Source organism: Macaca mulatta, chromosome 1, assembly GCF_049350105.2.
Source record: "Macaca mulatta isolate MMU2019108-1 chromosome 1, T2T-MMU8v2.0, whole genome shotgun sequence".
NCBI lineage: Eukaryota > Metazoa > Chordata > Mammalia > Primates > Cercopithecidae > Macaca > Macaca mulatta.
In genome coordinates this window covers 36,879,299-36,893,187 of record NC_133406.1, presented here as the reverse complement: position 1 = coordinate 36,893,187, position 13,889 = coordinate 36,879,299, and the positions used below count along the sequence as shown (strand labels likewise).

Below are 13,889 nucleotides of genomic sequence, written 5' to 3'. Positions count from 1 at the left end.
AGATAAAACCCTAATGGTAAATCAAGCATTTTGCCAAAGAAGGGATTAATGTAGCAGCACCATCAGATACCAACAGTGCTGGAATATTCTTCCTCAATTCATTCAACAAACATTTATTGAGTCCCACCATGTGACAAACACTCTGCTACCCTTTTTCTTACTCATTTTGGTTTTCAGAGGAATTTTTCCCAGCCTGTGGATAACCTGAATCCATACTTCCAGCTTAACATATTTGCTCCTTGACTCTTCAATTCCAAAACTCCATTCCAGAGGCAGAAACATTCTGCTTTAAAAAATCCATTGAAAATTATTTGAGAAATTATTATACAAGCTTCTATTTTGCCCTCTCAACCTCCTGCTTCATTTAAATAGGGAGAACTTTGTTTTTCCTTAAAGAAATTTGCCAGCCGAGGCAAAATATAACATCAAATATCCTTACAAGTACATACGTGACGCTGAAGTTCAATGTTACCATTGTTAATTTCATTGCCTATCTTCAAAAGCCATTGTTGAATCATGTTAAATATGTATGCTTGGAGTACCCTGAAGGAAAAATAAAGTAAAATAAAAGTGACTGGCTGATTTAAAGGATAAATGTAACTATCAGCTATGAGAAAGAGTTTTAGTTGGCTGGGTATTATAAACTTAGATGTTGACAATTGCTTGAGAACTCAGGAAAGGGGAATCAAAGCCCTGAATTATCTGGTATGATAGTTTACTCACTGACAAAGCTTTCCTAACCCCCATGTAGGTAGCAACATGCACTGTGGACAAAGCAGATCTTACGTTCAATATTAGCTCTCTACTGTAAAAACCTACACCATTTACATTTACTTCCAGGCTAGTACTATGTGAGAAGAATGAATTTTAAAATCCTCTCAATTAATGACTTCCAGCATGATAGTGTGAGGAGCAAGGCTGCCCTCCCCACTGCCCCCTACCCCAGTGAAACTGGTAACAATTATTTTTTTAAATACACCACTTAAAGCCTCTAAAAATGGTGCTATGGAGAAGTTCCAAAAACATCTATCCAAGAAAACCTATGAAGATTCAGTAAGAAAGGCAATAATCTATGGTATTTGAACCATGACTGCTCCCTCCTCTCCTTAGCTCAGTGAGGCAGCAACTCCATTTCAGAATGCTGTAGCCAAGAACACAGAGCTCCCTAACCCTCCAGCTCCCAATCACATGGCTTTCTTCTCAGGAGGAATAGGATATCATGGATTTTTATACTGCCTCCAGCTATCTGTTGATGAGTCTAGGTACTGGGTAAATGCAGGTAACAAGTAGGGGTTGTCTTCTTCCACCCAGCCCCTATTTATACAGTAAAGACTCTACCCTATGCATAGCATGCTGAGAATCATGGGTCCCTGATTGTCTGGGCTTGTAAGGCAGTGGTTCCATTCCATGAGAGGCAATCCAAGAAGACCTCAGGCTGCTACTATCCCCTCTAAGGAGTGCTCAGCTCTGACAGTGTGAGTGTCACTCAGAGAGAAGCTTACCATTGTCGCTACCCCCAGCTCCAGAACCCTAGCTCAGATATTTTGCCTGGAGGTAGAAGAAGGCAAAAAAAAAAAAAAAAAAGAAAAAAGAAAAAAAAGAAAAAGAAAATTAAAAAGCTCCTAATCTTGTCCCAAATAAACTAACTTCATTTGCAACACAGCCTGAAGACATTCAAATCTAAGGGTGCTTTCAAGAACAGTGGAGGTTTGGTGAAATGCAATTCAGTGGAGATTCAAGATAGAGGCTAAACTGTAGGTTAACTAGTTTGCAGAAGAGAACCAGGGACTGAGACAACTGAGGGAAGGCCACTTGGGTTCAGAACAAGATCAAACACTGATCTCAGGAATTATTCTTTCCAAGAAGCCCAAATTACATGAAAGTAGTTTTAGAGCAATATATGCCCCAGAGAATTATTGAAAACAATAATTAGTGAAGTTTAACAGTTTGGTGTGGTCAAAGAAAAAGAAGTGAACCTTGACAAACACCACTGTCACTGCAGGGTGACAGTATGCATACCCGAAAACTGCACCTTCTTGAGAGCAAGATCAGGGACTTAAGACAAGGAAGAGGGGGGTAGCAACAAAAGTTGCTACAGTATATTATCTAATATGTCCAGTATCCAAAAACCAAAAACAACAACAACAACAACAACAAAAAACCTTACAAAACATGAAAAGAAACAAGAAAGTATGAAATATACACCAGGCAGGCAACAGAAACTGCCTGTGAGACTGATCAGACCTCAACTTCAAAGCAGCTGATAAGGTTTGGCTATGTCCCCACCCAAATCTCATCTTGAATTGTAGCTCCCATAATTCCCTCATGTTGTGGGAGGGACCCAGTGGGAGATAACTGAATCATGGGGGTGGTGTCCCCCATACTGTTCTCCTGGTAGTGAATAAGTCTCATGAGATCTGATGATTTTATAAGGGGAAGAACCCCTTTCACTTGGCTCTCATTCTCTTCTCTTGTCTGCCACCATGTGAGATGTGCCTTTCACCTTCCACCAGGATTGTAAGGCCTCCCCAGCCATGTGGAACTGTGAGTCCACTAAACCCTTTTTCCTTTGTAAATTACCCAGTCTCTGGTATGTCTTTATCAGAAGCATGAGAATGGACTAACACAGTAAATCGGTACCAGGAGTGGGACACTACTGTAAATATACCCAAAAATGTGGAAGCCACCTTGGAACTGGGTAACAGGCAGAGGTTGGAACAGTTTGAAGGGCTCAGAAGAAGACAGGAAAATGTGGAACAATTTGGAACTTCCTAGACACTTGTTGAATGGCTTTGACCAAAATGCTGATAATGATATGGACAATGGAATCCAGACTGAGGTGGTTTCAGATGGAAATGAGGAACTTCTTGGGAACTGGAGCAAAGAAGATTCTTGTTATGTTTAAGCAAAGAGACTGGCGGCATTTTGCCCCTGCCCTAGAGATTTGTGAAACTCTCAGCTTCAGAGAGATGATTTAGACTATCTGGTGGAAGAAATTTCTTTTTTCTTTTCTTTTCTTTTCTTCTTTCTTTCTTTTTTTTTTTTTTTTTTTTTTTTTTTGAGACAGAGTCTCCCTCTGTCACCCAGGCTGGAGTGCAGTGATGTGACCTTGGCTCACTGCAAGCTCTGCCTCCCGGGTTCATGCCATTCTCCTGCCTCAGCCTCCTGAGTAGCTGGAACTACAGGCATGAGCCACCACACCCAGCTAATTTTTTGTATTTTTAGTAGAGACAGGGTTTCACCGTGTTAGACAGGATGGTCTCCATCTCCTGACCTCATGATCCGCCCACCTCGGCCTCCCAAGGTGCTGGGATTACAGGCATGAGCCACCACACCCAGCCTTTTTCCATGTTTTGTTTTGTTTTTTTGAGATGGAGTTTCACTCTTGTTGCCCAGGCTGGAGTGCAATGACGCAATCTCGGTTCACCACAATCTCCACCTCCCAGGTTCCAGAGATTCTCCTGCCTCAGCCTCCCAAGTAGCTGGGATTACAGGCATCCACCATCATGCCTGGTTAATTTTGATTTTCAGTAAAGATAGGGCTTCTCCATGTTGGTCAGGCTGGTCTCGAACTCCTGACTTCAGGTGATCCACCCGTCTCAGCCTCCCAAAGTGCTGAGATTACAGGCGTGAGTCACTGCACCCAGCCAGTGGAAGAAATTTCTAAGAAACAAAGCATTCAAGGGGTGACTTGGGTGCTGTTAAATGTACTCAGTCTTTTTTTTTTTTTTTTTTTTAATTTTTTGAGACAGAGTCTCTATCTCACCCAGACTGCAGTGCAGTGGTATGATCTCGGCTGACTGCAGCCTCCACCTCCCAGGTTCAAGTGATTCTCCTGTCTCAGGCTCCTGAGTAGCTGGGACTACAAGCATGTGCCACTATACCCAGATAATTTTGCATTTTTAGTAGAGATTGAGTTTCACCATGTTGGCCAGGCTGGTCTCAAGTTCCTGACCTCAGGTGATCCACCTGCCTTGGCCTCCCAGTGTGCTGGGATTACAGGCATGAGCCACCACACCCAGCCAGGTATTCAGTTTTAAAAGGGAAACAGAGCATAAAAGTTCAGAAAATTTGCAGCCTGACAATGCAAGAGAGAAAAATATTCCATTTTCTAGGAGAAATTCAAGCCAGCTGCAGAAATCTGCATAAGTAATGAGCAGCCGAATGTTAATCCCCAAGACAATGGGGAAAATGTCCCCAGGTCATGTCAGAGACCTTTGGGTCAGCCCCTCCCATCACAGGCCTGAAGGCCTAGGAGGAAAAAATGGCTTCATGGGCCAGGCCCGTGAAGAGCACACAGACTGCTCTGCTGTGTGCAATCTAGGGACTTGGTGCCCTGCATCCCAGCTGCTCCAGCCATGACTAAAAGGGGCCAAGGTACAGCTGGGGCCATGGCTTCAGAAGGTGAAGCCCCAAGCCATGGCAGCATCCACATTGTATTGAACCTGCAGGTGCACAGAAGCCAAGAATCAAGGTTTGGGAACCTTATCCTAGATTTCAAGGATGTATGGAAACAACTGGATGTCCAGGCAGAAGTTTGCTGCAGGGGTGGGGTGCTAATGGAGACCTCTGCTAGGGCAGTGCAGAAGGAAAATGTGAGGTGGGTACCCCCCCACAGAGTCCCCACTGGTGTGCTGCCTAGTGGAGCTGTGAGAAAATGGCCACTGTCCTCCAGATCCCAGAATGGTATATCCACCAACAGCATGCACCATGTGCCTGGAAAAGCCATAGGCACTCAACCCCAGCCCATGAAAGCAGCCAGGAGGGAGTCTGTGCCCCACAAAGCCAATGAGGCAGAACTATCCAAGACCATAAGAACCCACCTCTTGCATCAGCGTGACCCAGATGTGAGACATGGTATCAAAGGAGATCATTATGGAGCTTTAAGATTTGTCTGCCCTGCTAGATTTTTAATTTGCATGGAGCCTGTAGCCCCTTTGTTTTGGCCAATTTCTCCCATTTGGAATGCCTGTATGTACCAAATATCTGTACCCGCTTTTGTATCTAGGAAGTAAATAACTTGCTTTTGATTTTACAGGCTTATAGGTGGAAGAGACTTGCCTTGTCTTGGCTGAGACTTTGGACTGTGGACTTTTGAGTTAATGCTGAAATGAGTTAAGACTTATGGGGACTGTTTGGAAGGCATGATTGGTTTTGAAATGTGAGGACATGAGATTTGGGAGAGGCCAGGGGCAGAATTATATGGTTTGGCTGTGTCCCCATCCAAATCTTATCTTAAATTGTAGCTCCTGTAATTCCTTCATGTTTTGGGAGGAACCCAGTGGCAGATAATTGAATCGTGGGAGTAGTTTCCCCCACACTGTTCTCATGGTAGTGAATAAGTCTCATGAGATCTGATGGTTTTATAAGGGGAAATCCCTTTCACTTGGCTCTCATTCTCTTCTCTTGTCTGCTTCCATGTGAGATGTGCCTCTCACCTTCTACCATGATTTCCTGTGAGGCCTCCCCAGACATGTGGAACTGTGAGATCATTAAAATTCTTACTTTTGTAAATTGCCCAGTCTTGGGTATGTCTTTATCAGCAGTGTGAAAATGAACTAACACACGTTAGTTCATGTTCACAGAACTAAAGAAATCCATGATTAGATAAGCAAAGGAAGGTATTATAACAATGTTGTAGCAAATAAGAGAATAGAAATTAAAAATATAAATTGGAAAAAAGAAATAAATGAAAATTTTAAAGTGAAAAAGAACAATAACTGAAAAATGTTTTAAAGTCACTACTAGGGCTCAACAGTAAATTTGAACTGGCAGAAGAGAGAAGAATTGAACTTGAAGATAAATATGTGGAAGTTATTCAAGCCAAAGAATAAAGAGAAAAAGAATGAAGAGACATGAAAACAGTACTGAAGAAATATGGGACACCCTTACACATAAAGGGAGTACTGGAAGTAGAGAAAAGAAAATACATAAAAATATTGAAAGAAACAGTAGCTGAAACTCTCCAAATTTATTGAAAAACAATAACACATTCAAGAAGCTTAACAATCTCCATGTAAGATAAACACAAAGAGGTCTACAAACTTATATATGAGAGTTAAGGTGCTAGAAGTCAAAATAAGGAGAAAATCTTGAGAGCAGTAAGAGAAAAACAACACATCACTTACAAGGGAGTTCCAATAAGATTAACAGCTGACTTCTCAGTATACACAATAGAGGCCAAAAAGTAGCAGGATAACATATTCATATTGCCTAAAGAAGAAAAATGTCAACCAAGAATCCTATATCCAACAAACACATGTTCCAAAAATGAAGGTGGAATAAAGACTGCCCCAAATTTTTTAAAAACTGAAGAATTCATTGCTAGTAGATTTTCCTTACAATAAATCCTAGAGGAAATTTTTCAGGCTGAAAGCAATGACCACAGATGGTAATTAGAATCTACACAAAAAACAAGGCAGTGTAAAGAAAATTATGCAATTTTAAAAGACAATATGAAAGCATATTTTCTATTTCTTAACTGATTAAAGAAGAACTTGTATAAAATAATATATGATATATTGTTGGACCTATAACATAAAAATGTAATATATTTGTAATATATATGTCAAAATGGCACAGAAGAGGTGGATGGGAGCAAACTCTAACAGGTGATAGAAATGATGACAGATGGTAAATTTATAATTATAACAATGTATTTTTGGCTTGTAATATTATATTAGTCCAATTCTACAATGCTATAAAGAAATACCCTAGACTGGGTAATTTTTAAACAAAAGAGGTTTAATCGACACACAGTTCTACATGGCTGGAGAAGCCTCAGGAAGCTTATAATCATGGCAGAAGGGGAAGGAAAAACAAGTACCTCTTCACAAGGCAGCAGGAAAAAGAGAAGTGCAAGTAGGGGAAATGCCAAATGCTTATAAGACCATCATATCGCATAAAAACTCACTCTCATGAGAACAGCAGGGGGAAAACAGCCACCATGATCCAATCATCTCCTTTCCTTGACATGTGAGAATTACAGGTCCCACCCTCAACACATGAGGATTACAATTCAAGATGACATTTGGGTAGGGAAACAGAGCCAAAACATATCATTCTGTCCTGGCCCTTTCCAAATCTCATATAATTTCACATTTCAAAACCAATTATGCCTTTGCAACAGTCCCCCAAAGTCTAAACTCATTTCAGGATTTACTCAAAAGTCCACAGTGCAATATCTCATCTGAGCAAGGCAAGTCCCTTCTGCCTATGAGCCTGTAAAATAAAAAAACAGTTAGTTCCTTCCAAGATACAATCGGGGTAGAGGCACTGGATAAATGCTGTCATTTCAAATGGGAGAAACTGACCAAAACAAAGGGGCTACAGGCCCCATGCGAGTCTGAAATCTAGCAGGCCAGTCATTAAATCTTAAAGCTTCTAAATAATCTCTTTGATTCCATGTCTCACATCTAAGTCATGCTAATGCAAGAGGTGAGCTCCCACAGGCTTGGGCAGCTCCACTCCTGTGGCTTTGCAGGGTGCAGCCCCTCACCTGGCTGCTTTCATGGGCTGGTGTTGAGTGTCTGTGGCTTTTCCAAGTGCACAGTGCAAAGTGTTGATGCATCTACCATTCTGGGGTCTGGAGGACAGTGGCCCCCTTCTCACAGCTCCACTAGGCCCCAGTGGGGACTCTGTGTGGGGCCTCCAACTCTAAATTTCCCTTTTGTACTGCCCTAGCAGAGGTTCTCCATGAGGGCTACACCTCTGCAGCAGACTTCTGCCTGGACATCCAAGCATTTCCATACATCCTCTGAAATCTAGGTAGAGATTCCCAAACCTCAATTCTTGACTTCTGTGCACCCACAGGCACAAGATCACCCTCTGAAGCAATGGCCCAAGCTGTACCTTGGCCCCTTTTAGCCACGACTGGAGCTGAAGTGGCTAGGACACAGGGTGCCATGTCCAGAGGCTTCACAGAGCAGCGGGGTCCCTGGGCCTGACCCATGAAACCATTTTTACCTTCTAGGCCTCCAGGCCTGTGATAACAGGGGTTGCTCTGAGGATCTCTGATGCCCTGGAGACATTTTCCCCATTGACTTGGCTACGAACATTCAGTTGCTCATTACTTATGCAAATTTCTGCAGCTGTCTTTAATTCCTCCCCAGAAATGGGTTTTTCTTTTCTACCTCATGGTCAGACTGCAAATTTTCCAAACTTTTATGCTCTGCTTCCTCTTGAATGCTTTGCCACTTAGAAATTTCTTCCACCAGATACCCTAAATCATCTCTCTCAAGTTCAAAGTTCCTCAGATTTCTAGGGCAGGGGCAAAATACCACCAACCTCTTTACTAAGGCATAGCAAGAGTAACTTTTACTCCAGTTCCCAGTAAGTTTCTCATCTCCATCTGAGACTAGCTCAGCCCAGACTTCATTGTCCACATCACAATCAGCATTTGGTCAAAACCATTCAACAAGTCTCTAGGAAGTTCCAAACTTTCCCAAATCTTTCTGTCTTCCTCTGAGCCCTCCAAACTATTCCAACTTCTGCCCATTATCCAGTTCCAATGTGGCTTACATATATTCAGGCTAACTTTATAGCAGTACCCCACTTCCGGTACCAATTTCCTGTATTACTCCATTCTCACACTGCTATAAAGAAACTACCCAAGACTAGGTAACTTTTTTTTTTTTTTTTGAGGTGGGGTCTCACTCTGTCGCCTGGGCTGGAGTGCAGTGGCGCGATCTTGGCTCACTGCAACCACCGCCTCCCAGGTTCAAGTGATTCTCCCACCTCAGCCTCCCAAGTAGCTGGGATTACAGGTGCCTGCCACCATGCCCAGCTAATTTTTGTATTTTTAGTAGAGATAGGGTTTCACCATGTTGGCCAGGCTGGTCTCAAACTCCTGACCTCAAGTGATCCACTCACCTCAGCCTCCCAAAGTGCTGGGATTACAGGCGTCAGCCACCACACCTGGCCAAGACTAGGTCACTTATCAACAAAGAAGGCTTAATTGATTCACAGTTCCACATGGCTGGGGAGGCCTCAAGAAACTTACAATCATGGCAGAAGGGGAAAAAGAAGCAAGTGCCTTCTTCACAGGGCAGCGGGAAAGACAGAGGTGCATGCAGACAGGGGAAATGCCAGATGCATATAAAACCATCAGATCTCAAGAGAACAGCATGGGGGTAACTGCTCCCATGATCTAATCACCTTCCTCCATTGACATGTGGTGATTACAATTTAAGATGAGATTTGGGTGGAGACACAGAGCCAACCCATATCAAATATTAAGAGATGTAATGTGTATAAAATTATACCACAAAAGGTGGGAAAAGGAATCAAACTAGATAGAAGTAACATATCTATATGTCACTGGAATTAAGCCAGTATAAATCTGAAGCTGATTCTGATAAATTAAGAGGTTTAGGGTAAACTCTAGAGAAGCCATTAAAAAAACTTTTTAAATGTAGTGAAAAATCAGTAAAGAAATGAATTCTACATTAGAAAGTATTCATTCAATACAAAAAAACAGTAAAAGAAAAACAGAGAAACAAAGACGTCATGAAACAAAACAAGCAGTAAGATGGCAGATATAAATCCAACCATGTCAATAATATCATTAAATGTAAATGGATTTAACAATCCAATTAAAAGGCAGAGATTGTCAGACTGGACTGAAAACATGAATCAACTATATGCTCTCTATAGAAGACACACATGAGATTCAAATATACAAATAGATTAAAAGCAAAAGGTATATAATAGTATAAAAGGAAAAGATACATAACAGTAACCACAATAAAGCTGCCTGTGGCTGTACTGATAGAAGATAAAATAGATTTTAAAATTTAAAAAGTTACTAAAAATAAGGAAGGATATTTTATAATTATAAAAGGATCACTCCATCAAGAAGATATAACAATTATAAACATGTATGCACCTAATAACAAAGTACCAAAAGACACAAAGCAAACACCAAGAGAAAGGAAAGAAAAAAACAGACAATTTAAGAATAATAGTTGGAGACTTCAACATCCCACTATCAATAATGGTTAGAACTGCCACACAGATGATAAATAAGGAAATGGAAGATTTTAACAATACTATAAACCAACTAGACCAGACATCTCTAGAACACTTTCTCCAGTAACAATGAAATATACATTTTTCTCAAGTGTACATGGAAAATTCTCCAGGATAGACAAGATGCTAGACCATAAAACAAACCTCAGTAATTTTAATGCTAGAATAATATAAAATATATACTCATACCACAATGGAATGAAATTACACAAATGAATGAAAATACACAAATGAATGAAATCCATAACTGGAAAGAAATGGGGAACTCACAAATGTGTGGACATTAAATAACATACTCCTGAATAACAAATGGGTCAATGAAAAAATCACAAGAGAAAGCATAAAAATACTTTGAGATTAATGACAATGAAGACACAGGCCAGGTGTGGTGGTTCACACCTGTAATCCCAGCACTTTGGGAGGTTGAGGTGGTTGGATCACAAGGTCAGGATTTCAAGACCAGCGTGGCCAATATGGTGAAACCTCATCTCTACTAAAAATACAAAAAAATTACAGGCACATGCCTGTAATCCCAGCTACTCAGGAGGCTGAGGCAGGGGAATTGCTTGAATCTGGGAGGCGGAGGTTGCAGTGAGCTGAGATTACGCCACTGCACTCCAGCCTGGGTGACAGAGTGAGACTCTGTCTCAAAAAAGAAAAAAAGAAAATGAAGACTCAGGAAGACACAACATATCAAGCAGTCCTTAGAGGGAAATTTATAGCTGTAAAATCTATGTTAAGAAAGAAGAAAAATCTCAAATCGATAACCTAACAGCTCACCTTAAGACTATGGAAAAGGTAGAGTAAACTAAATGTAAAGAAAGTGAAAGCAAGGAAATAATAATGACTACAGTGGAAATAAATACAATAGAGAATAGAAAAACACTAAAGGAAATGAAAGATGATTATTTGAAAAGATCAGCAATATTAACAAAGATTTAGCTAAGTTGACCAGGAGAAATAGAGAAGGCTCAAATTATTAGAATTGGAAATGAGAGAGGGGATGCTAGTACTGATCTTCTTTCAGAAATAAAAATGATTATACAATGAACAATTTTGCCAACAAATTAGATAACTTAGATGAAATTGTCAAATATCTAGAAAAACACACACAAAAAACTGATTCAATAAGAAATAGACAATATAAGTAGACTTTTAACAAGTGAAGCGATTGAATCAATTTTCAAAAACCTACCCACAGAGGGCTGCACCACTGAATCCTCCCAAAGAGCCAAAGATGAATCAACACAAATTCTTCACAAAATCTTCCAAAAGATAAAGATGGAGGGATACTTCTAACTCATTTCATGAAGGCAGTATTACACTGATATAACATCAGGCGAAGACATCACATGAAAAGAAAACAGACCAATGTCTCTTATGAATATCAGTGCAAAGACTAGCAAACAGAATCCTGAACTGATCAAAAGTATTTTACACAGTTACCAAGTGGGATTTATCCTATGCAAGCAAAGTTAATTTAATATCCAAAAAACTGAATGTAATACTCATATGAACACGAAAAAAATAATCACATGATCATTTCACTAGATGTAGAAAAAGCATTTGTCAAAATCCAACAACTTTTTATGTAAAAGCATGCAACAAATTAGGAATAGAAGAAAACTTCCTAAATCCAATAAAAGGCATCTAGGAAAAACCCACAACTATATTATACTTAATAGTGAAAGACTGGATGCATTTCCCCTAAGAATAGGAACAACATCTTCCATTCAACATTGTATTGAGGTTCCAGCCAAAGCAATTAGGCAAGAGAATGAAATCAAAGGCATCTAGATTAAAAAGAAACTACTTCTATTTATAGATATGATCTTTTGTATAGAAAATACTAAGAAATCCTTTAAAAAATGATTGCAACTAATAAATAAATTCATCAAGGTTTTGGGATGTAAGATCAATATTTAAAAAATCAATTGTATTCCTATACACATGCAATAAACATTATCTGAAATAAAGTTTTAAAAATCCTATTTGCAATAACATTAATACTTAGGAGTAAATATAACAAAAGAAGTGTAGAGCTTATACTCAGAAGACCATAAAATATCATGGAAAGAAATTAAAGAAGATCCAAATAACTGGAAAAGCATCCCATGTTCACATTGAAGACTTAACATGTTTAAGAGAGCAATATTCTCATACTGATGTACAGCTCCAACAAATTCTTTTTCAGAATCCCAGTTAATGGCTTTGTAAAATTAACAAGCTTATTCTAAAATTTATATGGAATTGCAAGGTACCCAGAAAAGCCAAAATAATTCTGTAAAAGAAGAGTCAAGTAGAAAGACTCACATTTTCCATTTTCAAAATGTTCTACAAAGCAAGAATAAGTAAGATAGTGTGTTACTGGCACAAGGGTAGACATATAGATCAACATGATAGAATTAATCATTCAGAAATAAATCCCCCGCCGGGCGCGGTGGCTCACGCCTGTAATCCCAGCACTTTGGGAGGCCGAGGCGGGCGGATCACAAGGTTAGGAGATCGAGACCACGGTGAAACCCCGTCTCTACTAAAAATACAAAAAAAATTAGCCGGGCGCGGTTGTGGGCGCCTGTAGTCCCAGCTACTCGGGAGGCTGAGGCAGGAGAATGGCGTGAACCCGGGAGGCGGAGCTTGCAGTGAGCCGAGATCGCGCCACTGCACTCCATCCTGGGCGACAGAGCGAAACTCCGTCTCAAAAAAAAAAAAAAAAGAAAAAAAGAAATAAATCCATGACTGATTTTCCTCAAAAATGTCAATACCATGAAATGGAGAAAGAATAGTCTTCAACAAATAGTGCTGGTAAAACTAAATACCCACATGCAAAGAATGAAACTGGACCCTTACCTCATACCACATACAAAAATTAACTAAAATGGATCAAAGACCTTAATGTAACAAAGCAAATGCTACAAAACTCTTAGAAGAAAACATAGGGGTAAATTTTCATGACCTTGGATTTGGCAAAGAATTCTTAGCTATGAAACCAGCACAAGCAACAACAACAGCACAGAAAAAATTTCCCTCAAAGAAAATATACAAATAGCCAACATGCATGTGAAACAATTCTTCACATCATTTGACATCATTTGTCATTAGAGAAATGTGAATCACAATCACAATAAAACATCATTTAAGTCCCACTATTATAGCTAGAATCAAAAGTCAGATAATAAGTATTGGCAAGTATGTGGAGAAATCAGAACTCACATGCACTGCTGATGTGAACGTAAAATTGTGTAGGTTTTCCAAAAACACCTTGGAAAACAGTCTGACAGTTCCTCAAATTATTAAAAATAGAACTGCCATATGACCCAGCAATTCCACTCCTTAGGTAATATATGCCCAAGAGAAATGAAAACAAATGTCTGTCCACAAAAAGCATGCACATCAATGTGTATTGAAACATTACTCATTAAGGTCAAACTATGGAAACAGTCCAAATGTCTATCAATGGACAAATGAATAAATAAAATGTGGTATATCCATACACAGAATATGATTCAGTCATAAAAACGAAATACTAAAATATGCCACAACATGGATGAACCTTGAAAACATTATGCTAAGTGAAAGAAGTTAGACACAAAGACCACATAGTACAATGATTCCTTTCAAATAAAATGTCCACAACAGGCCGGGTGCGGTGGCTCACGCCTGTAATCCAAGCACTTTGGAAGGCGGGCAGATCACCTGAGGTCAGGAGTTCGAGATCAGCCTGGTGAAACCCCATCTCTACTAAAAATACAAAAATTAGCCAGGCGTGGTGGCAGGTGCCTGTAGTCCCAGCTACTCAGGAGGCTGAGGCAAGAGAATCGCTTGAACCCAGGAGGCAGTGGTTGCAGTGAGCCGAGATC

General features: G+C 40.0%; 1 protein-coding gene across 2 annotated transcripts in view; it reads right to left on the bottom strand.

Moving 5' to 3' along the window:
- The window catches only part of AXDND1 (axonemal dynein light chain domain containing 1), a 201,704-nt gene that overhangs the window by 72,882 nt on the left and 114,933 nt on the right, over positions 1-13,889 (bottom strand). For both annotated transcript variants that reach the window (XM_078000904.1, XM_001115400.5), the window contains exon 18: positions 450-543. In XM_078000904.1, coding sequence (XP_077857030.1) covers positions 450-543 — 94 coding nt within the window. The remainder of the gene's footprint in view (positions 1-449; positions 544-13,889) is intronic.